This window comes from Lactuca sativa, chromosome 3 (genome assembly GCF_002870075.4).
Source record: "Lactuca sativa cultivar Salinas chromosome 3, Lsat_Salinas_v11, whole genome shotgun sequence".
Taxonomy (NCBI): domain Eukaryota; kingdom Viridiplantae; phylum Streptophyta; class Magnoliopsida; order Asterales; family Asteraceae; genus Lactuca; species Lactuca sativa.
The window spans coordinates 83919080-83946118 of NC_056625.2; the positions used below are offsets into that span (position 1 = coordinate 83919080).

Genomic DNA, 27039 nt, shown 5'->3' on the forward strand with positions numbered 1-27039 from the left:
TATATATATATATATATATATATATATATATATATATATATATATATATATATATATATAAACGAGCCACTGCCAAGCAAGTAACTAACGGAGGAGCAGCAACAAAAAAACAGACGATAAATTTTAGTACAAGTTTCAGTTGATTTACTTCAGATTTACATTAGGTAAAACTGATACCAATAGTTAGATGGATGTCATGTCCAAGTTGCGTTATTGAGTTCATGGAGATGGGGTCGGATCGATGTGGCCATTTGAGAATATTTAATAAATCGAATGATTCTCATGCATTCCTTGAACATGTGAACGCGATAACATTAAGATAAATACGAGGATAATAAATATAAAGAAAGTGATGTTATTATTATTATTATTATTATTATTATTATTATTATTATTATTTTGTTTTCTCTATTGAATAGCGTCTAAAACATATCATACCTTGACTAAAACTAAAGCTACTTAAATAAAATGTTACTAATAGAGAATTTCATATATGCCTTTCTTCAACTTCAAAAAAATCATATTTGTCAAGCTTAATTTTTGAATATCATATTTTCCTTTCATAAACCTTCAAAATATCATATTTGCCCAAATCTTTTTTTATAATGTTTTTAATATTTTATAATCATTTTTTATATCTGAGAGTTATTATAATAATTAAAAAATTTAACCATATTATCCTTACGTCTATGATAATGGAATGTGAATTTCTAAATTGTTGGAATGTCGCCTCTTGACAAACAAAAAGATTCATCTTCAACCCTCTTAATGGAATGTATATTTTTATTGTTTAGTTTTTTGTTGTTGATTATTATCATGTTGTAGATGGAGGATGTTTTAAATATTACCATTGATATTTTGATGTTTAAAAAGTACATATACGATATTTTGATATTTAAGAGGGTGTTTGGCTTAGCTTTTAAAAGCTTAAAAGTTCTTTTCCAAAAAGTTACAAAAAGTCAAGAAATCCTGACTTTTCCAAAAAGTTGTTTTTCCTTGTATTAAAATTTCAAAAGTTACTAGCTTACCAAATATCTTTTTGTTTTTTTTCTTTTACAAAAAGGATTTTTGACTTAGAAAAGCTAACCCAAACACCCCTTATGTAGGGCATATATGATATTTTGATGTTTAAAAATGACATATATGATATTTAGAAATTTTATGATGGGTAAATATGATATTTAGAAATTAAGCTGGGTAATTTTGATATTTTAATGTTTAAGAAAAACATATATGAAGTTCTCCATAACATTGAATAAAGGGATATAATCTCACAAAAAGCACCATATATTCTTAAAAGAGGTTTTTAACAAATAAGTTAAATCACTATATATATACATATATATATATATATATATATATATATATATATATATATAGTGATTTAACTTATTTGATATATATATATATATATATATATATATATATATAGAGAGAGAGAGAGAGAGAGAGAGACTTAGATTATTGTGTTTTTACTAAGTATTGTGTTCGAGCCAATCATTTGTGGTAATTTAAGTAGGGGTTTTATATTTATTAACTAATTAAAAATAATCAGTTTAATCGGATTTCATGATAAGGGTATTTTGGACAATTAATTATATTTAAAAAAGGAAATTTTCGAAAATTTAAGGATAACTAATTCTTGTAATTTTTAAAATCTGAAAATTTTAAACTAATTCCACAGATCGATCAATAGGTCCAGACACCACTTCATGATTATCAAGAAAACACTCAAATAAAATCACGTTTATCAAACGAGCCCTACAGGGTCAATTCTCAATTCTTATTTCCGTTTCCAAAGTGTTCTCCTCCCGTGCTCCTGTCATCTTTCACTGTGGGTGGTTTAGGATGGATCGCATAGCATGAAGAGTCGATGATGTAGATGATGGCGGCATTGGCTGGCAGCCAAGATGATGATAGTTGTAGACGATGGTTTTTAGAGAAAGATGGGGAAAGGGTGGTGGTGTCATAGGGTTGTGAAACTGATAACCTAATTTAAAGGGAATATTATTTGATTTTATCAATTTACCATAATTAATTACAGTATAGATTACTATTATAGTCTTATATTTATTATTCATGATATATGTTTTCTTAAATTCTCATTGGTTCATACATGCACATAATAGTGGTTAGAAACATTTGCACTCATCTCTCTCTCTCTCTCTCTCTATATATATATATATATATATATATATATATATATATATATATATATATATATATATATATAGAGAGAGAGAGAGAGAGAGAGAGAGAGAATACTTTTTTTGTTAAAAAAGGTTTGGAGATGCATAGTCGTCCAAAATTGGATATCTTTTGTGGTTTTGGTGCATCAAACTTAATTTTTGTGAATTTGGTCCATAAAAAACCAAAAATAATGAAATATGCCCCTTAAGTATTTTTTTTAATTTCGTTAATTTAATTCCTTTATTATTAAATCCACATCTCCAATTGTTCACAATTTTTTGGGTTTCAATATATTTTTAGAAGATTGGTTTTCCTATTGTAAATCTCCATTTTCTCTACCTAGAGTTCGATATGTTGTGGCTTCAATCTACTGAATTTCTTGAAGACAAAATTGCAAAAATGGTCCTTGTGTTTGTCAAAATTCTGTGATTATGGTCCAAAAAAGTTTGGTGGTGCATCAGTAGTCCAATTTTGGATACCTTGTGTGCTTTTGGTCCTTATGGTTGACATTTTTGTGCGGTTTTGGTCCATTGTCTACCTGAAATGACAAAAATACCCTTAACTGATTCTTTTTTGTTTTCTTTTAATTGTATTATTACTATATAATTAAAAATAAATATAAAATAAAATTTCATCACTCTTAAAGACAATAAATCTCTCTCTCTCTATCTATCTCTCTCTCTCTCTCTATCTCTCTCTTTCTTTCTCTCTCTCTCTCTCTCTCTCTCTCTCTCTCTCTCTCTCTCTTCATTGTGTTGGAGACTGGACCACCATCGTTATTGAACCACCACCACCTGTTAGTCTTCCACCGCCACCGTCACTTACCCAAACCACCTAGCATCCCTTCCAGAAAAATGAGATATGTAATTGAAAGTCAGAAAAATAGGATATGATGTTGTCGTAGAAGATGATGGAGCTCGACGAAGCTTTTGAGTTTTCAGTCGTTGTTCTTCATCTTTCAGTGATGAGGGTTTTCTGCCACCACCACCACATTTTTTAGCTTCTGCAAATCTCCTTCCGCTGCCACCATTCTCATTTTCTGAAACCCCAACGTTGTCGCCCTTAGATAAGGGTTTTGGTTCGAGATCTATTTAGGGTTCTCTATAGGGATGTGATGGTACCTGGTGGGGATAGTCATCGACAGAGATGTCCGACAACCTAGCGTCGCCGATCTGTTCTTTAGAACTGTTGATTTGATCGATTTAGACTGGGATGGGATGCAAACCCAGGTCTTGGTAAATGGTGAGAAGATGGTGGAGCTCGAGGAATAGTGGTGGTAGAGGGTCATCAGGTTAAGGAAAGAGAGGTGTGTAAATGTGGTGGGATGGAGGTGGTTGGCAGTGAATGGTGGTGACGAACGACGTTGGGGTGGGGTTTAATTTTTGGGCTTGAGCACCCCTTGCACTAATTCGGGCACTGAGTATGTTTATGATCACTTTGTTTAGATCTAAGCAAAAAAGGGAGTTGTTAATGGTGGTTTTCAGCTTTCTTAGTGGTTTCCGGCGAGGCAGTGCTAGAAAGGACGATATGGGTGGGGTGGATTACGACAAATAGTGGTGGTGAACGATGGTATGGTGGCCGTTGGTGAACTTTTACTTATTTAATGATTCAGAGATGGGGGTACGGGTGATGAAAATGGAGGTGGTTGGCAGCAGATGGTGGTGGTTGGTGGCGAATGATGGTGGTTGGCATCCATTAAGGGTGACATTTCTAGTGAGTGTGTGTGTATGTTTCTGTTGAGATAGACGGAAGAGAAAAAGGGTAGGTGGGTCATTTTTATTTTTTTGTAAGTTAAAAAAATATAAGTTAAATAATTTTTATATTTCAACAATTAAAGAAAATGAAAAATAGAAATTATAAGGGCATAATCGTCTTTTTAAGTTACAGGGACCAAAAACAATAAAAAGATCAAATTTTGGACCAATGGTGCACCAACATTTTGTTTTGGACCTAAAACACATAAAATTGCCAATCACAGGGACCATTTTTGCAATTTGGTCATTTCTTGAAGTAATAGTTTTTATGCTTTCTTTTTAATTCCTACGAGTACTCGATTAGATAGCTATTGAACCCGTTTTATCACCATGGTTCTTGAAGTATATGGGTGTTTGAGTTTGGGTTCTTGATTTGTTTAATTATTTTTACCTTGGATTTTGAAATGAATTCGTGGCTTCAGGGTTTAGGCCCAAATCCTTTAGCTTTTAAAGTTGATATATTTTTTCATATGTAATTTTCATTTGAGCATCAAGTAATAATATCAATGCAATCTATTCTATAACATGGTATCATAGCCAATTTGATTCCGTACGTTGACAGTCGATCCATCGGAAACCCAGCCGGTGTCGTTGTTGGGCCGGAGCCCTTAAAAAGCTTTCCCTCTCATTTTAGATATCATATCTTCCTTAAAGTAGCCACTGCCACTCCATTCATTTTTCTTATTCTATTATCTTACTTTTAATCAATAACACCAACGCATGATCAAAATTTTCTTTTCTAATTTTGTTTCTTTCTTTCTTTTGCCACCATCCACCTTTTTTATTAGCCGATATCTTTAATTATTAAAGGGCTTCTATCCCAGCGGTATCGGGTGTGCCCTGCCTCCTAGAGGTTGAGGGTTCAAATCGCAATGAAGACATAGGTGGAATTAGGAGTAGTTTTGGACTAGAGTAGATTTGTCGTTCTAAAAAAAATAAATAACCCATAAAACACAATTTATCTCTTTAATATTGATTGCTAATCCCATACAAGAACTGACGAAAATGTTTCTGGGTTAATTATGCTTTGATCTTTTTGGCGAGACCTCACTTTCACCATTGTCCTCTTCTCCTCCACCAACAACTCTCGTGCACCAGGCCATCGTCGCCATCACTCTGTCATTCTGGATTTACGCCGTGGCACCACCTTGGCACCATCCTATGCCTCGACCTAGCTCTCCTCATTGACTTCACCAAGCCGCCGTCTTCGTGTTGCCTCCTTGACGACTCATTTGCTTTGCTTCTCTCTCATCTAAGGCTAACTTTCATTCGCTTCTTCTCAGCATGACGAAACTTTGTCAGTACACCATAACTCTTCTTTTGAATGTGTGTCACCGTCCCTTACCACCTTTGTTGCCTTCTCCACCATCTTTTATGCAAGTCTTACATAACCTGACAGAACCTTATCTTTTTCCATCGCTGACATCACCAGAGCTCCCGATCTCGCGGGAACCCTAGCAACTTCCCACACCAAGTTCATCAAAGTTCCTGTTCTTCCCTTCTCCTCCTGTTACATCATGCTCTCTTCGCCAAAGTCGTAATTATTGCATCGCCTGATGGAACTGTAGCTATTTCCGACAACATCGTCGAAGCTCTAGCTCTTACCTTCATTACTATCTCCTGCTCATGTTCAATATTTTTTTATTTTCTTTATTTTTCAGTTTTGTCATCCTCCCTATTTTCTTTATTGTGTCAGTTTTTTCATCCTCTATGTCAAACTAGGGGGGGGGGGGGGGGGGAGGGGAGGGATGTTAGAGGACTTTAGGGTTTAGGCCCAAAGCCTTTAGGGTTTATAGTTTATCTATATATTGGCATGTAATCTTCATTTAGGCATCATGCAATACTACCACAACAATTTTTTCTATACCACAAACCACTCAGTTTCGATATAACCCTCTAGAAGATAATATTTATTTTTTTGGGATTCTTGAAATATTTATTCATCATGCGAGAAACATTCATAACATAAGTATCTAAAAACAAAGATGTTTATGCTAAGTTCTCCCTTACTTATAACCCTGATGAAACCTTATCAAACATGATCATCACTGGTGGTGGTAAAAACCCAAATCTAATGAGAAATTGGTGAACAAAATCAATTAATTCAATGTTGTTTCCAACTGTGAAATATATATGCCTAGTAGCGCTAAGAATTTCATGGAAATTCATCTTTTGTGACTTTGTTTAGTTTCATGAACTTTAATTATTGAAGAAGGAGAGTTAACCAAACATTTTAGTCTTTCTTCCACTAATTTATTTCATTCTGCTACTAGTACTTTTAGATAGTCATTTTTAAATACTAATTTACACTTTAATTATTCCCTTATTTCTTCCAACAGTTCACCCATAACATATGAAATCATTTTGTTAGATCTAAAGATGTTTGATGTTTCTAATGATATAGAATTCCTAGATATCAATATAGCTTGACAAAAGGGCTTCTAGCCCAATGGTATCTGGTGTTGCCCTCCCTCCTTGAGGTTGAGGGTTCAAGTCCCGTCGTGGACATAGGGGGATTTAAGGTGTATTTTAGGAGTAGGTTAGATTTTCCGTTTAAAAAAATCAATATAGCTTGAGAAAATTAACAGATGATTCCCAAAGAAAATGAATACACAAACATCATCGGTAAGACATGAGAAACGGCTAGTAACGAATGTAGTTGGTATAAGCTCAAGGGGGTTTATTTAAAAAGGTCAGTGTCCATCATGCTAGATTCAATGAAGTTGATTCTCACTTACAGGTTGAGGGACGGATCAAATATCAAAGAATAATTTGACAATTTTTGATTATTTATTCATGAGGTTAAAGGAAATATGTTTGAAGCTCTATGATGAGCTTTTTTATATGATATTGTAACTTTCTCTTCTTCATAGGTATATCAATTTGGCAAATAGTGTAACATCCGGATTTCCAGGTATTGAGTATTTATTTTTTGAGTCAAGGAGAGGGACTCGACGAGTTGACACCTAAACTCGTCGAGTAGGATCCCGACTGCTGACTATGATTAATGAATGGACTCGACGAGTCAGTGAGTCGACTCAACGAGTCCGCGTTGTGGATAGAAACCCTAAATCTTTGGGCTTGTGCCCTATTTAAGGGTCCTTATGGCCTTCATTTGAGGCCACTCATACCCTGGAGAAACTTTAGCGAGCCAGAGATGGCCTTCATTTGCAACCACTCATACCCTGGAGAAACCTTAGCGAGCCAGAGAGCTTAGAGAGAGAGAGAGAGAGAGAGAGAGAGGGCTAGTTTCACCACCATAGTGCATTCTTGCAAGGAAGGAAGGAAGATTCAAGCTAGGCTGCTTAGAGGGGGCTCAAAACTTCTTCTATTTCTTCAAGGGCTTCTGTTTGAGGTATGAATCCATGCCTATTTTTGTGTATAAAGTAGATTTATGGAATCTAGGGTATCTTTACCCTTTCTTTAGTTGGATTATGGAGCATGTGAATTCCCATTGTGTAACAACCCGAAGTTTTCCATCGTCGAAAACCCGTTCTACCCGTAAAGATTCGCCGTTTATCAATTCGTTCCGTTTTCGTTTTGGGTTAAATTATTTAAACTTATATGTTTATTATAATCTAATGAGTTTCCAAACCCCTTAGGAACTCATGAAATTAGCCCAAAATGTTTATTTCAGAAATTATAGAAACGTCCCCGCCGGGTTACGGAAACTTAATCGGGTGCGACCAAAAGCCCCGTTTAATGCCGGTATCGGGTAGAATTCTACCGTGTCCAAGTTTTGGGACCTATTTAAATGTGTTTAAACATTCATTTGAAGCTTTTTCTTCCTCCCTCTACTCTCCCTTTAACCTCTCTCCTAAATCCAAGTTTAAGGGTCCAAATCTCAAATTTAAGGCTTCTAATCACCAAGGTACCTTCCCTAGCTTGTTATGCAACCCCTCTAGCCTTCAAATTCGAGTTCAAATCATGGAATAGGACCACATTCATGAGTTTATGGCCCTGGAACAGTCCTAGGCCGTGATCTCATATAAAATGGGTTTTGGAGCCCAAAAACCCTTCCAATCGACCTTTGGAGCTTAGATATGGCTTAATGGCTTAATGGACCGGACTTAGAATGCCTTTAACATGGATTTTGAAGAGTAAACATGAGTTTATTACCCAAGAACATACTTGGGCCGTAAACTCATATAAATGGGGTTTTTATGCCCTTAAACCCTTCCAAAACACCAACAAGGCTTAGATACAACTTGTAGAATTATGGAATTGGCCTTGGAACACCTTGAACATCAATTTAGAGGAGTAAACTTGAGTTTACTGCCCAAGAACATGCTTGGGCTGTAAACTCATTGTTCTTGGAGAGTAAACTCATCTAAATGTGTTAAAATGCCACTTTAACACACCTAAAGCCTTGGGAAAAATTCTAGAAGTGTTTACAAACAAGTATTGGACCTTAAAACATATAAAATCAACCTTTCATAAGAGTTCACGGCCATGAGGGTGTTCATGGGCCTTAAACTCCTAAAAGTATGCCAAAAGTCCCTTAAAAATTCATACAAGGCTTGGGAAAAATCATTAGAATCACATGTGATTGTTTAAGGACCAAAACATTAAGGATTTGAAGTGAGGGGGAGTTTACGGCCGTAAACTCCATGTTTAAAGCCATAAACTCCAATAAATGGTCCCTATGTGTGTTATAAGCCATTCCAAAGCCAAAAACCCAAGTCTAGCAATTATTCCCGAGTGTTATGAAGCCATTTTGCACCCAAAATCAACCTCCATGAGTTCACGGCCGTGAACTCATATGGATGAGGTGTTTAGGGTAGTAAACTCCCTAAAAAGTATACTCTTGAAGAGTAAACTCAATTCCCAAGTCCCACGCATCAATACACGTCCGTAGATGTCACCCGGGTCACTCCAAACACTTGTTTTGAAGTGTTTTCGCTCATTGGAGTGTAATATCCTATCTAATTAGAACTTATAAATCTAATTAGATATATTTGTATGCCATTTCGTATTATATAGGAACCTCGCATGTTATTAAGCCTTGAATCGACACTTAGCATCCGGAACGTCGCGTTTCTCAACTGGTGAGTTCATACCCCTACCCTTTTTCACTGTTTTCATTGTTTTCAGGGGGGAATACAAACAAAAGTACAAGAAATACATGTACTCAAAACTTGTTTTACATACATTGTGTTTCACATATATATATATATATATATATATATATATATATATATAGACACACACACACACACACATATATATATATATATATATATATATATATATATATATATATATATATATATATATATATATATGCTTTTGAAACTGACAGTCGTAATAAACAACAGTTTGAACCTACAGAACACATTATTATGTTATTTGTGAAACACATTATAAATTGTTATATTTATATTTTCACAAATGTTTTCTCACAATATAGCAGTTAAAAGCATAACATTTAAACATAGTTTTGTCCTCGGTGAACACTCCACAGACATCGGAAAACATAAAACATTTGTAATGTCCTTAATAAAACACCCTAGGCTCGAGTGTAAAGGACAGACACCATTAGAAAACATAAAACATTTGTAATGTCCTTAATAAAACACCTAGGCTCGAGTGTAAGGGACATGATCCATTAGAACTTAGATAGTCATAGATACTACTTCCCTAGGCACGAGAAGTAAAGGTAATCTTAAAGATTAGAGACACGTCCTCTGTAATACTTCCTTGGCTCGAGAGAGTGGAGGACTACCCCTGTAACCAGAATCTTCGAATGTAGGAGAGCATGGATTGAGTGTATAGATCTATACGGGACTGACAATCCCGCACCTGGCTGCTAGCTACAGTCGAACCGAAAGGTTCAACGGTGACGAAATTCATAAAAAAAGGATACTGGCCCTGGCCCGAGTCATATCTCGTCTGAAGTATGGTTAAGGACTCGCAATCAAGATTATTAACGCTTTACCCTTATTTATTAGTTTTATGTACGTAGTAAAACTAATGTACGTTTGAGGACAATCGGAATCGGTAATAGTTCGCACCTACAGAATCGGTAACAGTACACACACACACATTCAGGAAAACATGGGGTTTTCCTGGGGATAACATTGAACATAATCGGAATCGGTAACAGTTCACACACCCACACATTCAGGAAAACATGTGGTTTTCCTGGGGATAACATTGAACATAATTGGAGTCGGTAACAGCTCACACACCCACACATTCAGGAAAACATGGGGTTTTCCTGGGGATAACATTGAACATAATCGGAATCGATAACAGTTCGCACACACAGAATCGGTAATAGTACACACACATGTAGGAAAATATAGGATTTTCTTGAGTAACAGTAGTACGTAACCAGAAAAGTATAACAGGTTAGATAACTACACTTTACAATTCACGAGAACAATTACGATTTCAGTGTACATCTTTTACATTACAATTTGGATTTGGTAAACATTACTTTTAAGAAAATATGGGATTTTCTTGGATAACCGCTTTTTCAGGAAACCAAAGGAACTCGTAAAACTTTCAGAAAACCAACCGCTTATGAACTCACCAGCTTTATGCTGATTTTCAAACCGCTTGTATTCTTAGGTCCGCATTAGACATGTACCCGGTGATCACTTTTGGCGAAGACGGAGTGCGTAGAGGACTCGTCTCATTTTGTTCATATATGTTATGTATCACACTTGTACAATTTACTTTTGAAACAAATGTAAACTTTTATATATGTAATGTAATGGTTGTCTACTTTGCTTACTATGTGCATTGGTTTGATACTCAACGTGGAGTCCGCCCCGGAAATGTTTCCGCCTTTGGTTTTCGGGGTGTGACACATTGAGGGATAGAATTTAGATCTGGACCTTGAGAGGTTTAGAATGTCTCAACAACCAAGCTTTATCATGTTACATGAGAGTATTGAGCCTATGACTCCATTTTTTGAGCTACTTCTTCAAATAGAGCTATATGTGCGATGCATGAACGTAAAGTTCAGACCTTTACATGAATTTTGGGTGTTAGAAGGTCAGATCTAGAGGTTAGAGAAACAGATCTGACCTCAGAAGGTCATTTGAGAATTCTCATGGAAGAAACTCGTCGAGTCCGTGAGCGGACTTGACGAGTTGGATCGTGTTGCACCACGATTCGTGATCAGTGGTAACCCATCGAGAAAAAAGTTAAATCGACTAGTCAAGTAAGGCCCAAAGAGGATTCAGAGGACACACATGGACTCGTCGAGTCACCGAGTGCAATCAACGAGTCTGGTCAAAGTTAGACCGTTTACTGGGTTTGACTTTTAGGGTTTGGTCAACATTTAGACATTGGACCATTGGAGGGGTAAAATGGTCTTTTTCCCCTTCTGAGAGAATATAGGGAGGGACTAGTCTAGCCTTTGAGAGCCGTATTAATTAGAGATAAATACTTTATGTGATTAGGCGGAGGCTAGATCGGGGATATCGAGCACAAGAATTTACTAGACGTCATACAAGGTGAGTCTTCTCACTATACCTTACCTAGAGTGGTAATTACGTTTGACCGGAAGGTCTTATGTGCTATGACGAGTATGCGATATATGTTTCTATCAGATATGTATGTGTTATGTATGTTATGAGTAGTATGGTATGGATCGGAAGGTCAACAAGGTATGGACCGGAAGGTCAGCAGTGAATGGACCGGCAGGTCAATATGGTATAGACTGGAAGGTTGACAGAGTAGGACCGGAAGGTCTACTCAGATTGTGAGACCGGAAGGCCCCTGAGACACATTGACCGGAAGGTCTCGTAGAGCTACAGCCTCGAGTGGCTTATGTGCTGTATGTAGTATTTTGGGGAACTCACTAAGAATGTATGCTTACTGTGTTATGTGAGATGTGTTTTAGGTACTAGCGAGGATCGCGGGAAGGCATCAGCATGATTTATACACACCGACAGAGGATTTTGTATTTGAGATTATGGGATATGTTATACCGTGATAAGATTTGATACACTTATGTTTGAGATGATTTAAAAGAGAAATGTTATGTTTGAAAAATGAAAAATTGTTTTGAAAATTCACATCGTTACAAGTTGGTATCAGAGCCTTGGTTTGAGGGATTCGGATGCACCTTCGGGCATATCTGAACTCAAACTGAGGATTTGAGAAAAAATTTCATAAAAGAAACAATTTTTCTAAAAAGAGAAAAATATTTTTGAGAAACACAGAACGGAGCAGTGTGTACGATCAGCCAGCACCCGGACGGTGATTTCCCAAAATACCCTTACATTATGTGTTATGAGATATTATGTTATATGCTATGTATGCTAGAGTAGACTAGGTATTCATATTTAGGACACGAGTTGGCCTGATTTTTGTTGCCTTAGCCTAGGAGTTACTGCTACTATGAGATACTTTCGAGAGTGTGTAGGTAGCAGTGAGGAGCTTATGAGTGGTCTACTGGAGGGTAACCTGAGTTTAGTGATATATAGAGTACTTGTGATCTGGGATCCTAGGAGGAGGACTTGGGGTGAATACCGATGCGTTGTGGAAGGTAGTATAGGGCCCGTACTTCTGGAAACATCGGATCGGTGAGCAGTCCAAGTAAGAATCTTTAGGGTACTAAAGAACAAGTATGGTTGAGTATCGAGTGCGAGTATACTTGAGCGAGTGTCTGATTTTCTTGTGTTGTATTTCAGAGACATCATGTTTGGGACGCACCACAACCCAGGAGGCAGTGGTACCAGTGGTACCAGCGATGAGGAGATCCATAAGTTGATTCATGAGGAGGTGGTCGCATCCATACGAGCTGAGATTCCTGAGACGTTTGGGTCTATCAAGACCACTTTGATTGAGATGTTTGACCAACAGTGTGCTTCTCTTACCGTGGCTGGTGTTACTGCAGCCACCGTAGCCTTCGCCAGTGCTAGGCCATAGGGGGTGACTCGTTGCTGTACCGAGAGTTCAGCAACACGAAGCCACCAGAGTTTGATGGGACTCAAGATCCGATAGCCGCGATGAGGTGGATCTCTGAGATTGAGGGATGTTTCTACACTTGTTCCTGTCTGGAACATTTGAGAGTACGGTTCGCACTGAACCAGCTTCGCTTGGGAGCGGAGGACTGGTGGAAGTTTGTGATAACAGATTTTACTCCTACAGAGCTTACCGCGGTGACCTAGGAGAGGTTCATCACTATGTTCAGAGACTAGTATGTTCCCCGGTGGAGAGGGAACGTTTGGCCCAGGAGTTCTTGTCCCTTAAGCAGGGGACAGAGTATGTGACGATGATCACGCAAATGTTTCATGAGAGGGCGTTGTTCTGCCCTGAGCACGTGTCTACTGAGCATGCACGCATGAGTCAATATTTGAGCATACTGAGGAGAGACATTCGGTAGTTCGTGGCGAACTCGACGTACCGAACATTTTCCAAGCTCCAGGAAAATGCTCAGAAGAGGGAGATTAAGCTAGAGACTTAGGCCACGGAGGAGGCCGAGTCTCACAGGAGGGACAGGCGGCCGGTGCAGTCTTAACCGACAGCCAAGCGGGCAAAGCCCGACGATATGAGATCTGGAGGCCAGAAGGGCCGCACTTGTGGGAAGTGCGGTAAGGGAAATGATGAAGTTTATCGAGCAGGTGCTTGCTAAAAATATGGCAAGGAGGGGCATATAGCCAAGGATTGCCCCAAGGGATTTTTGGTTTGCTTTCATTGAAACCAGACTGGCCATCGGAAGGCCGAGTTCCCACAGCTACTTTAGGGATTAACATAGGGATCTGAACCTGCTAGAGCTACCGAGGCCCGGCCAGTGAAGGCCGAGGCACCGAAGGCTCGCGGGAGAGCCTTTCAGTTGACAACGGAGGAGGTCCGCGCAGCACCTGATGTCGTGGCTGGTATGTATTCTTTTATTTACGTATACTGAGTTTGAGATATTGTGCTTATTATGTGGTATGCATAGGTAATTTTCTTGTGAGTTATGTACCTGCTTTGGTGTTATTTGACTCGGGTGCAAGTCAATCTTTCGTGTCATTAGCGTTTAGCCAGCACATCAATACCGGACAAGAGGCGTTGAGTCGACCTCTACGAGTTTGTATAGCTAACGAGCGAGCGGTTTATGCTACTGATGTGATTCGAGGATGTGTACTCGAGATTTTCGGTGTTGAGTTCCCGATAGATATGGTACCGATTGCGCTGGGTGATGTCTGTGTCATCGTGGGCATGGACTGGTTGAGCCGATTTGGAGCTGCTATAGACTGCGAGCGGCGGTTGGTGACCATACGAGACCCTAGTGGGGAGTACTTACGGTGTATGGCGAGGGTACCCGGTCTGGGTCAGCATTTTGTTCGGCTGCCAGAGCGAGACATAGTCTATAGAAGGGTTGTAGAGGGTTTGTAGCCTATGTGATGGATACACGAGTCGCCACAGAGAGGACGAGTTATGTCGGTAAGGTACCGATAGTGCAAGAGTTTCCAGATGGTTTTCCCGAGGAGTTGCCGGGGGTGCCTCCCGAGTGGCAGGTGGAGTTCCGTATCGATTTGGTTCCGGGGGCAGTGCCTATTGCCAAGGCTACTTATCGCCTTGCACCACCGGAGATTGATGGGTTTTGGTCATAAGAACATCCTATGTGCTCATACAAACCCTAATGCTTGGATCTAGGTTTCTCTATTGTACATGAAAGTTATCGAAGACTATAAACCCTAATTCTAGCATTCAAGTAATCATATTAACATGAGAATAGGTTTAAGATCATACCTTGATTGTTATGTAGCAATAACAATCTCAATTCCTACTTGTATTGACTTTAGAAAGCTTAGAGTCACAAATGTCACTCCTCTAATGGTTCACAAACACCAAAAGCAAGAGGATGAAGATGAGAGAGGAAGGAGGTTGCCCTAAAACGTGTGAAACCCTAAAAGGACGCTTAGCCACGTTTTTGGGTCATAAGGGATGTATATATAGTTAGGCTATTAGGGTTATCTAACAAGGAAACCCTAATTTGGATGCTTAAGCCCTAAGCAACCCATAGATTCCTTTCCTTAAGGCCTTGGACGATTTCCTCATGAGCTTTCCCATAGAATTCGTCCACTCCTTAATATAAGGCAATCCATAGCCCAAATTGAAATTATCTTATAATTACAATTCCAGTCCCTTAAGTTTAATTAATCTTTTTTAGTCACAAAACTAATTACCAATTAATTCTTGACTAATATTAATTTAAACAATATGATTTCTCCTTTAATATATTATCCTCATAATATATTAATAAATCATATTTAATACTTTCTCTCCATAATTCATCCTATCAAGTTGCTTTGGTGAAGGCAACCCAAAAGGACCATGCACCATCGGGTCAAGTACATACCAAAATAGTTATGGACTTAGAAACTAATCCAACAGAGATGCAGGAGGTATCCTTGCAGCTTCAGGAGCTGTTAGGGAAGGGATACATTCAACCGAGTAGCTCGCCATGGGGAGCGTCGATCCTTTTTGTAAAGAAAAAGGATGGGTCACACCGGATGTACATTGATTACTAGGAGTTAAACACGTTAACGGTCAAGAACTATTATCCATTCCCAAGGATCGATGATCTATTCGATCAATTGTAGGGTGCGTCTTGGTTTTCCAAGATAGATTTGAGGTCTGGATATCACCTGATTAGGGTGCATTATGAGGATATCCAGAAGACGGTGTTCAGGACTCGTTATGGATATTATGAGTTCGTGGTGATGCCTTTTGGGCTCACCAATGCACCAGTGGTGTTCATGGACCTCATGAACCGAGTATGCAGGCCGATGTTGGATCGATCGGTGATTGTGTTCATCGACAACATTCTAGTGTATTCGAGGACCAGAGAGCAGCATGAGGAGCACCTGATGGAAATCCTTGGCGTATTGAGATCGGAGAGGCTTTACGCCAAATTCTCCAAGTCTGAGTTCTGGTTACGAGAGGTCCAGTTCTTGGGACATCTCGTTAATCGGAATGGGACATTGGTCGATCCGACCAAGATTGAGGATGTGATGAGTTGGGAGGTGCCGAGATCCCCCACCAAGATCAGGAGTTTTCTGGGGTTGGCCGACTACTATCAGAGATTTATCCGGGATTTCTCCATGATTGCCTTTCCCCTCACCAGATTGACCCGGAAGGGCGTTGCTTTTTCTTGGGGTCCAGAGCAGCAGACCTCATTTGAGACCCTTCGCTAGAGACTATGCGAAGCCCCAGTGTTAGCCCTTCCGGAGGGAATGGAGGATTTTGTGGTGTATTATGATGTGTTTATATCGGGGTTGGGTGCGGTGCTCATGCAGAGGGGGCACATGATAGCATACACATCGCGGCAACTGAAACCTCATGAGACGAGGTATCCCACCCACGATTTGGAGTTGGGGGCAGTAGTGTTCGCCCTCAAGATATGGCACCATTATCTGTATGGGGTTCGGTGTACTGTATACATGAACCACAAGAGTTTGAAGTATATGATGGATCAACCTAACCTGAACATGCGTTAGAGATGGTTGGACGTGGTAAAGCATTATGACTGTGAGATCCTGTACCACCCAGGCAAGGCTAACGTGGTAGCCGATGCTCTGAGTTGCAGGGTGGAGAATGCCCCGATTCGAGATATATGCATGAGGATGACAGTGATGACTCCGGTATTGGATACCATCCGAGAGGCCCAGGTAGAGGCTGTGAGACTAGAGAACCTCAAGAGAGAGCGGGTGGTTAAGCAGGTATCCAAGTTTGTGACGGATAGTTGAGGGTTGAGGACCTTTCGAGGTCGGATATGGGTGCCTTATACGGGCGGGGCACGTAGCACTCTGATGGAGGAGGCGCATAGATCGAGATTCTAGATCCATCCCAGGGCCATTAAGATGTATTTAGACCTAAAGAGAGACTATTGGTGGCCCTGTATGAAGAGGGATGTTGCATGGGTAGTAGAGAGGTGCTTGACCTGTAGGCGGGTTAAAACCGAGCACTAGCATCCGCATGGCAAGTTGCAGCCACTAGAGGTTCCCCAGTGGAAGTGGGAACAGATTTCTATGGATTTTATCACCAAATTACCGAGGATCGTGAGGGTGTTGATGCAATTTGGGTGATTGTGGACCGACTAACGAAGAGCACTCACTTCCTTGCTATCAGTGAGAGCTCTTCTACAGAGAGACTGTGAAAAATATATGTTAGAGAGGTGGCGTCGCGGCATGGATTGCCGATCTCAATTGTGTCAGACCGAGATGTACGTTTTACTTCCAAGTTCTGGAAGAAGTTTCATGAGGAGTTGGGTACGAGATTGCACTTCAGTACTACCACAGACAGATAGCCAGAGTGAGCAAACGATATAGACACTCGAGGACATGCTTTGAGTATGTGTTATGGACTTTGGCGGAGGTTGGGACACATACCTACCTTTGGCCGAGTTTTCTTACAACAACATCCATAATTCGAGTATTGGTATGCCTCCCTTTGAGCTTCTTTATAGGAGGAGGTGTCGAACTCCCATCTGTTGGGGAGAGGTAGGGCAGCGAGTGATGGGTAGCACTAAGATAGTGCTTAAAATGACTTATCAGATACAACAGGTCAGACAGAGGTTACTGACAGCCCATAGTCGTCAAAAGAGATATGCGGATAGGCGGCGATCCGAGCTCGAGTTCTAGGTTGGAGATTTTGTACTCCTGAAGGTATCTCCTTGGAAAGGAGTGATCCGATTCAGGAAGAGGGGAAAGTTGGGGCCCCGGTACATTGGTCCATTTAGGGTGACCATGAGGGTAGGTAAGGTAGCATACCGTATGGAGCTACCCGAGGAGTCAAGTTAGATCCATGACACACTCCATGTATCCAGTTGAGGAAGTGTATAGCAGATGAGACCGCAGTTGTGCCGCTAGAGGATATTCAGGTGGACGCGAGTTTGAATTACATTGAGAGGTCGATCGCAATCTTGGATTGAAAGATCAAGGTTCTGAGGAACAAGGAGATTCCCCTGGTTTAGGTCCAATGGCAACATCACAGAGGGTCCGAGCTGACTTGGGAGCCAGAGATGGAGATACAGGAGCAGCATCCAGAGTTGTTTGCAGAGCGAGACTTCAAGGGCGAAGTCTGATTCTAGTGGGGGAGAATTGTAACATCCGGATTTCCATGTATCATAAATTGAGTATTTATTTATTGAGCCAAGGAGAAGGACTCGACGAGTTGACGGCTAGACTCGTCGAGTAGGATCGCGACTACTGACTAGGATTAATAAATGGACTCGACGAGTCGGTGTGTCGACTCAACAAGTCCGCGCTGTGGATAGAAACCCTAAATCTTTGGGCTTGTGCCTTATTTAAGGGTCCTTATGGCCTTCATTTGTGGCCACTCATACCCTGGAGAAACCCTAGCGAGCCAGAGAGCTTATAGAGAGAGAGAGAGAGAGAGAGAGAGAGAGAGAGAGAGAGAGCTAATTTCACCACCGTAGTGCATTCTAGCAAGGAAGGAAGGAAGATTCAAGCTAGGCTGTTTAGAGGGGGCTCAGAACTTCTTCTATATATTCAAGGGCTTCTGTTTGAGGTATGAATCCATGCCTATTTTCGTGTATATAGCAGATTTATGGAATCTAGGGTTTTTTTACCCTTTCTTTAGTTGGATTATGGAGCATGTGAAGTCCCATTGAGGGATAGACTTTAGATCTGGACCTTGAGAGGTCCAGAGTGTCCTAACAACCAAGCTTTATGACGGTTTTGGAGGCTCCTCTAGGGTTTATGAAAGCCTCTTGGTTGCAAAAAGGAAACAATTTGAATTAGGATTAAATATATTATTTAATCAATTCAGATTCTGCTTTGCTTGCATGTTACCTAAACTATAAATATGACCCTAATGCCAACAATTTTCATTTATGACCTTCCTAATAATCATAGGAACCAAGTTTATTCCTTTATCCTATATCTCCTCTTCATTATATGGTTTCTAGGATTTTGGGTGTGAGCCAATAGAGGCATTACATTTATGGTGCTTGCTTTCCAAGGTTTTCAAGTAGTATATTTGTAACACCCTGTTTAGGATCATTCTGTAATTCAGGTCCGTGGACCAAAATTTGATTATGTAAAGGCTTTGGATCTTAAGTAGGCGATGTCTAGACCTTTTAGAAGGAGTTATTGATGGTTATGATATCTAAACCGTTAAATTGGGTTTTAGAGTCAAAGGGTAAATCGAGAAAAGTCATAGGCGGGTTCTTGCATGAAATATGAACTTTTTTCGAGAATTTTTTAGTCCAATATGTTTAGATAATATTGTAGATCTCTTTAATATCTTTTCGTGGATATAAAGAACGTCAAAATCAGAGTTAGAACGAAGAAGTTATGCCCACATGAAGTTTGGTCAGTTTTGGGTTATGCGGAGTATGTTTGGTCGATTTTGGGTTATGCTGAGTACACTCTTAATGGAGTTTTGGGATTGGGTTGTGTAAGTTAGGCGTACCTGGTGGTACACTGCACGTACTCAGTCAACGCCCTTCTTTTGGTCAACATCAGAGTACGATGGGCGTACTCTCTTACTACACACGGCGTACTACGTTGGGAAGAAATATTGACTTTTTGGACCTTTACCATTGCCTTTTACTTTAAACAGGGTTGACCTAAGGGTATTGTGGTTATTTTGGTATTTTTATTGTGATTGATCACTTGGGTGGTTAGGTGTCGGTTGAAGCGGAGATTCGACGTAGGGGCCTCATCAGCTATTGGTCAGACCGAGATGTGAGTCATTCCTTACTGTACTTACGAGTCGAAGGCACCAAGGCTGGCTCATTGGATTATATATCATGTTAAGTTATAGTAAATTATCGTGCGGTAGTAATCTATAAGATCTGTATCTTGGTATATAGGATAATGTTATGCTTAGTGATTTGTAGATCTGTCTGATTGTTTGTTAACTAGTTATATGCTTATTTGTTGTATATGTTGACATATTGTGGTGGGTTGAGACTGTACTACTTTGTGCATCAGTCAACAGACTAGGGCACTCCAACGTCGATAGGTTGTGTGTTGGGGTAATCCAACCTAGATAGGTTGTGGACCCAGTATGAATGGGCATTCCAACCTCAATATGTTGTGGTATGGGGGTAATCTAACCTCGATAGGTTGTGGATCCAGTATGTATGGGCATTTCAACCTTGATAGGTTGTGGGTCGGGGGTAATCCAACCTCAATAGGTTGTGGATCCATTGTATATTGGCATTTTTCCTAGGGTATTCCATCCCGAGGATGATCAAACCCGACATGTTGTTGTATATGTTATTAGTCTATGCGGTGGTATTTACGGGAAACTCACTAAGCTTTATGCTTACAGTTTTAGTTTATAGTTTCATGTACTTTAGAGGACCTTGACCAGGCAAATGCGTGACTGTACACATCCTGATGTTATGTTGTTGATCTTGGGAGACTCTGATTTTAAGTAATGTTTTGGAAACAATGGTTTTTTAAACACTTTTATTAGTTAATGAGTCGTTTTGAGAAAATTAAAATTTGTTGTAATTTTTGGGGATGTTACAAGTTGGTATCCAAGCCTTGGTTTGAGTGAATTGGAGGAACATTTGTGTGAATCCCGTCTCAAACTAAGGAAATGAAAAGGTTTTAAAAATATTTTTGAAAATTGTTTTCAAAAAAATCAAGAAAGGATGCGATGTGTACGGTCAATCGGAGCCAGTAAGTAGACCCCAAATTACCAAATTCTTATTTGATATTGTCAGATATTATAACAACATTCTACTGATAGGCTAGGGATCTTCAGGAATTACATGATAAAATTACATGATAATATGATGCTTGATAGCCAAGGGCCTTCCTTATATGACGTTGACATCATTACTGTAGTTTCTTAAGGTATGCATCATAGTTGTATACAACTAAGATTCTATAGCCTGAGAATTTCTGGTTTAGCCTTATTTCATGTTCGTGTTTGATGAAGGGCTTAGGGTAGAATCGAGTATTCTACTGACTATAGGATCTAGTATTATGTACGATTAGCATACACGAGTGCTGCAGAGTTGGTGGAAGTTTCATGAGTGGGTGCAATTCATAGCGGGTCATTGTGAGGAATTATTGGCCCCTTTTGATAGAGTGAGGGCGGGAAGAAGGTGTATCCAAGATGTCGGGATTCAGAGATTGATAAGTTCGTATGAGCATTTGTCTGATTTTTTTGTTCTTTAGAGTCAGTCAGCTCTAGTGCTCGAATGTTGCTTGCTTTGTGCTTTGTGGGACTCACATTGATGTCAGCTAACTATCAGATTAATACATTAAGTTACGTATTATGGAGGTTAAATAATCTTAGAGAGAAAGGGTTGACCCTATTGTGCAGCTCTCGTTTAAGTCTAACCGTTGTGGGGTTGAGTCCTTTATTCGAAAGGTTATTTAAGTTTTGTTGCATGTAATTATGTTCATGAAATGGTTAGCTGACATTGGTTGGAGTCCTTCAGCAGCTGATGGAAGGGGAGGTGGGAAATCTTAGGAGAGCCTAGGAAGTATTTTAATGCGGATGTTTCGCTTTGGAGCAGGTACTAGGAATATGTTTATGAGTAGGTCTTTGGGACCTGAGATGATTCTTGAGGAAAGTATGGATAGGTGTGGAAGGTAGTATTACACCCGTGGAAGCATAGGATCCATACTCGAATTTAGGAGAGTTTTGGGGATTCTAAGGGCTGGTCGAGAAAGATAGCATGGTTTGATACCATGATTCGTGGTAGTGGCAAAAGATCTGTCAATCTTTTGGCTATGGTTGCTTGGGCTTGAGTATGGATATGGTAATTGTTATGGGCCTCAGTGGCTATATCGATTTAGGTTCAATGGTGCAGGCCTTGATGATTTTGTCAGTTCTTGAGGTTTCCAGGGTTTTACTCGAGACTGTGCATTCAAGTCGCAAAACTCAAGAAGAAACGATAGTTCTGATTGGCTTGGCGATTTCAGCTGGAAGCGAGTGGTTGATCAATGGATTCGGATGTCACTATCTTTAGCGGGGATTTTCCCTTTCAGTCTTTCAGGTTCGAGGAGGAGTGAGCAGGCTTGTGACTTTCAGTGTTCGGATGTAAACCGAACATGGGTACTGTTGGTGGCGGTGTTTGGACACAGGATGTCAACATGTGTGCAGGTGGGTTGATGTGGTATGGATATTTTGTGATGTGATCAGGGTTCTGTATCCTTCGAATTTAGGCAAGTCAGCTACCGGTTTGACGGATGAGATTGCTGGCAAAGAGGGTATGTTTGGATCGGAAGTCGGTATTGGCTTATGCTCTTGCAAGAAATCCTTAATGTTAAGTGGTTATAATTGGGAATTTCAGAGGTCTTCAGCTGAATCCATAATTCTCTTAGATTTTTCTTTATCCTTATCTGGAAGATCATCCTGCATGTGTTATTCATTCCAAGGTCAAGGATTCTTGTACTTGGTTAAGCCAATTTGAGTTATGGTTTGGTTTCAGCACCAGCATGTGGTAGTCCGAACCCTATGTGGGGGAGATATGGGTATTCTGCTTGTAGGATCATCGATCTGTTTAGGTTCGTAGTATTTAGAGAATGGTTCCTAGGGATTTATGGTGGGAATATTGGGATCTCAGCTTAGGATTTGGTCAAGGTAGGGGTATATAATGGGTGGTGATCGGATGCATGTGTTCAAGAGACACATGAGTTGTCCCCAGGAAGAAAGTGGTTGGTCAAGGAGCTCGTTGCATCTATTGGTTCCTTTTGGGGATGCCAACGAATGGATAGGGATCCGCTGGGATCACTTATGTTGAGTATCGGGTGCTGAGGGAATTGCCAGCTTGTTGTAGGAATTTCTATTCATTTTCTAGCATAGGCATAGGAAGATCAAGGTATCAGTATCTAGGTGGAGTACGTTCATCCCCGTGTGGGATTGGGTTGTTAGATCTGATGTCAAGGCGTCCTTGATCATTGCTTGCTTCGTTTGTTATTCATCGGGGAAGTCGCAGTAGTATTTCCAGCGGGGAATCAAGATTAATATGTTTTATATCCCTTTGGTCTTCGGGTAGGGTTACCCTCAATGATGGTGTGGAATTTTAGTTCATAGCCAGCTTGGGTTGGGTGGCATTCAGGATCACTTTAGAAGTCTTCTCGAGTTGGTTGAGTATTGGTGGAATCTATTCATTCTCAATCAAATATGGGATCTTGTTGTGATTAATCATGACGATGTCTTATGTTAATGATTGAGGCTTGTCGTTCGATAGAAATATGGTATCTATGCTCTTTTGGATGAGGTTATGGGTTCCATAAGGATCTTTATTGTGGTAATTCATTGTATGTATGTAGGATGGATAATATAGAATTGGGGCTTGGTTCGAATTATACACATGGTTCTTTTGGGTGATAGCCTTTGAATTAGATCAAGGGTACAATCTTTATCCTGTTCTCGGGTCGTGGGCGGCCATGATTTTCATCGAGCTCTGTATTGGTAGTAGCTAGTTCTGTGAAAGAAATTAGGCATGGTATGGTTATGGATTTGTTGTGCAGTTAAGCATTGATAGGGACGTTGTTTAAGTCCCTGCAATGCGGTGGAAAGAGATTGAGAATCTTTTGGACCATGGTGTGGGTTGCGAGTTCCAGGCGAAATGCGTATTGTTGACAAGATCGGCGTAATTGTTGCAGCATTCCAGACTCATGCTATGGGCTCGGTGGTAATCCAAACCTATGTTGAGGACCTTGTAAGGGTATTCCAGACATAGGTTGTTGGCCCAGTGATCATCATTGTTGATTTCTTCTTATTATGGTAATTTTGGTATGGGTGCATTGATGGAAATCTAGAGGCACACAAATCAGCTGGTTTGGATAAAGGGAATAGTTAAAGGTTGTTGGGATAATTAGTCGTATATCAGAAAGTTTTTTGAAATGTTTGCATTATAATCTTGTTTGCTCGCAAGATGTTATGAGGGGTTGATTATCAAGGTTGGGAATCAGTTATGAAGTCTCAAATCTAAAGTTCTTCGTTAATGTACCGGGTGTTTTGCTAGATGGAGGTACACTTGAATTGTTAAGGATTGGAGGTAAATGTGGAATTATTGGAATTCTCATCTTTACTCGTAGGATCAGTGGTTGTGGCGTGTCTGGGAATCACAAGTTAATTAAAGGCTTTTGGTGCATCTTATGGATTTGGGATTAGTAAGAAATTCGTGATTGATGTGTTTGGGTTCTTTTCAGATAAGGTATTGGATTCCTGGTTTTGAGATGAGTAGTGATGGTTGTCCTTTATCAATTAACATCAGCAGGAGCAAGGGTTCATCTGACGACAATATGTCAATTCTGCTTAAATGGGTTCGATTATTGGAAGGCCATCGTATGTTAGCATCGACTTTTATCAAGGATCTAGAAAGGTGGTCGGGGTATATGTTTTCGATTATCTATAAATTTGTTTAGGCCAGATACGTTTGTTCGGTTCGGGTTGTGAATTTGAGTCTTTGTGAGAGCAATTTTGATTAGTTCTATCTGTCTTGGACTCCGACATTGTTCAGGGTTTTCAGTTTCAGGTACAACGGTTGGATACTCGTTGGCTTAGGGAAAAGTTGAGGTTCATTATTCGTTAGGGCTTGTGATATATTGTATTTTCGGTTCGACAACGGTATGTGTGGGCAGTCATCAGAGCGAGGTGACTTCCCCAGTCATTTTTGGGATTCATGGAGTTCAATCAGGATCATTTAGTTCGGTAAAGGAGATAGTATGGAATGATTTCAAGGACAAAATCTAATTTAAGTGGAGGAGAGTTGTCACACCCTGTTTGAGATCATTCTGTAATTCAGGGTCGTGGACCAGAAGTTGATTGTGTAAAGGCTTTGAGCCTTAAGGAGGCGATGTTTAGAACTTTTAGAAGGAGGTAATGATTGTAATGAGATCTAAACCTTTGAATTTTGTTTTGTAGTCAAAGGGTAAAACGGGAAAAGTCATATGGCTTCTTGCATGAAATATGGATTTTTGTTCGAGAAGTTTTTAGTCTAAGATATTTAGATAATATTATAGAGCTCCTCAATACCTTCTCGTGGATTATTGCACTAAAGGCCCAAGGAAGTGAATTAAGGTTTACAAGCTAAAACACTAGGAATTCCATACTATAAATGTAACCCCTAGCATCACCAAAATGTCCCCTAAGAGTTCCAAGAAGAACCCTAGCCGTTTTGTGTGCCTCCTAGCCTCTCTCTCATTATCCTCCATTGTTGGAGGTGATTGTGACTCATTTGAGGCATCACATTTGAGGTGCTAAGCTCTTTAAATGTCAAGTTTACAAGCTACAACAAAGAGGTATTCATCTAACTAGATTTTTATGTTTCAAATATCAAACTTGTATACTAGTTGTAGGTTTCATGCTTTGGATAATTTTATTGCATGTATAACTTGAGAAAACTTAGATCCAAAGCATTAGGGTTGTATATGTACCATAGGGATGTTATAGTTCTCAAAACCCATCACTTTACACACATGCATTGCTTAATGGGGCTCAAGAGCTCAAAAAGAGCTTAATAAAGGTGTTAACATATGCATGGGTCCAAATGCTCCATAAAGTTGACATTTTTATGAACTTATGGACTGAATGGAGCTAAGATCTAGCATCTATTGCCTCTGGAGTAGATCAAAAGCTCTCCTTTAATACAAAGGACTAAAAAATATGCACAAATGTTCCATGAATTATATCTAACATAGAAGAGCATAAAGATGCAAGCTTTTTACCTCAAAATCTTGCAAAAGTAGAAGTGATCTTGGATCTACAAGCTCAATCAAATTCTTCAAGGGGTTCTTCTTCTTCTTCACCTTAAGACACCAAAATCTCTTTATCAAGCTCAAAACTCACCAAAACACTCTAGGGTTTCGTTTCTGGGACAAGGAGAGGTGCAGGCTAGCTAAACATGTCCAAACTCACCTATAATGAGGTCACCTAAAGAATAGGGTTTGTCTCAGACTCACCTATGCCATGCGTACACCATGTACTCCCCGCGTATAGGGTTAAGTCTCATCACAAGAAATATGGCTAGTACGCTAAGCGTACCCATTGAATACGCCCCACATACTAACCAATGGACCAATTTTGAAAGAAATTTGCATTAAGGACTAAAAAGGGAAACTTGCCAACATGAATGTTACAATAATTTTGGATGATTTTTATGGCATGAAAAATCATACAAAATTATATATAATGTGTTTAGTTATATATTTTATGTTGTTTAAAACTAGTTTTAATAACATAAGAATATATTAACAGACATCAAAGTTTAAGTGTTAAAGTATATGTATTTCGTCTTAATCAAACATTCATTAGAAACATGTTTATGACACACCATGCTTAAGTAACAATAAGTGAATATTATCGCTAATGTTGATAGTGAAACCCCCCTCTCTAGGGTATTTTTAAAATTATTATAAAATCACTGATTTTATGTAAAAATGATTTGTATCTCAATTTATGTGGAAAAGTATAGTCCCAATATGTTTTAAAATACTTAAGAACATTTTTGTACGAAATTAGGTCCCAATGTATCAAAATATTTTTTTTGTTAAAAGCGCAAGGTAGAAACCAATTTAATAATCATCACAATTTCAAATACAACCTCACAATATGAGGCCTTAAAAATGACATCGTTGTCATATAAGCAAGTGCTAACTATTCAATCTGAGTATAAATCAAAGTAAGTTAGGTAATGAAATGCCTAGTGAGAATAGTTAGGTTGAGTCGTTTAGAGTAATGATGATGGAAATCATCATACATGAGACTAACCCGAAAAATCAATTTAAAATCAATAAATTCCACAAGTATTAGTAATCCAAAATGTAGAGTACTAAGACTCAAACAGGAGAGAGTAAGGGTATATGAACTTATATTAGAATCCAAGGATAAAAAAATCCATAATTCAAAATCAAGAGAGTTTAATAACTAAATTTATTTATCCAAGGAAGGTAATACCAAAATCAATATCAAGGGCTAACTAACCCACCATCTTTAACAAAAGAACTGGTATTCCATTATCCTAAGCAAAGGGTTAATTAACCCATAGTTCCCAATAAAATATTTAATCTTTCCATAAACCAAATCATAAGAATCAATACCCTATAACTTGGGATTTAACGACCCAATTAGAAATCAAAGGGTTCTAGTAACCAAATACATCCAAAAGGTTAATCTATAACCCATCTATATAAATAAAATC

General features: G+C 39.3%; 1 protein-coding gene across 1 annotated transcript in view; it reads right to left on the minus strand.

Moving 5' to 3' along the window:
• Window positions 1–1776: 1776 nt before the first annotated feature.
• The window catches only part of LOC111920315 (MDIS1-interacting receptor like kinase 2), a 35314-nt gene continuing 10051 nt past the window's right edge, over window positions 1777–27039 (minus strand). Inside the window, exon 3 of the mRNA XM_023915893.1 lies at window positions 1777–1990. Within this exon, the coding sequence (XP_023771661.1) occupies window positions 1777–1990 (214 nt within the window). The remainder of the gene's footprint in view (window positions 1991–27039) is intronic.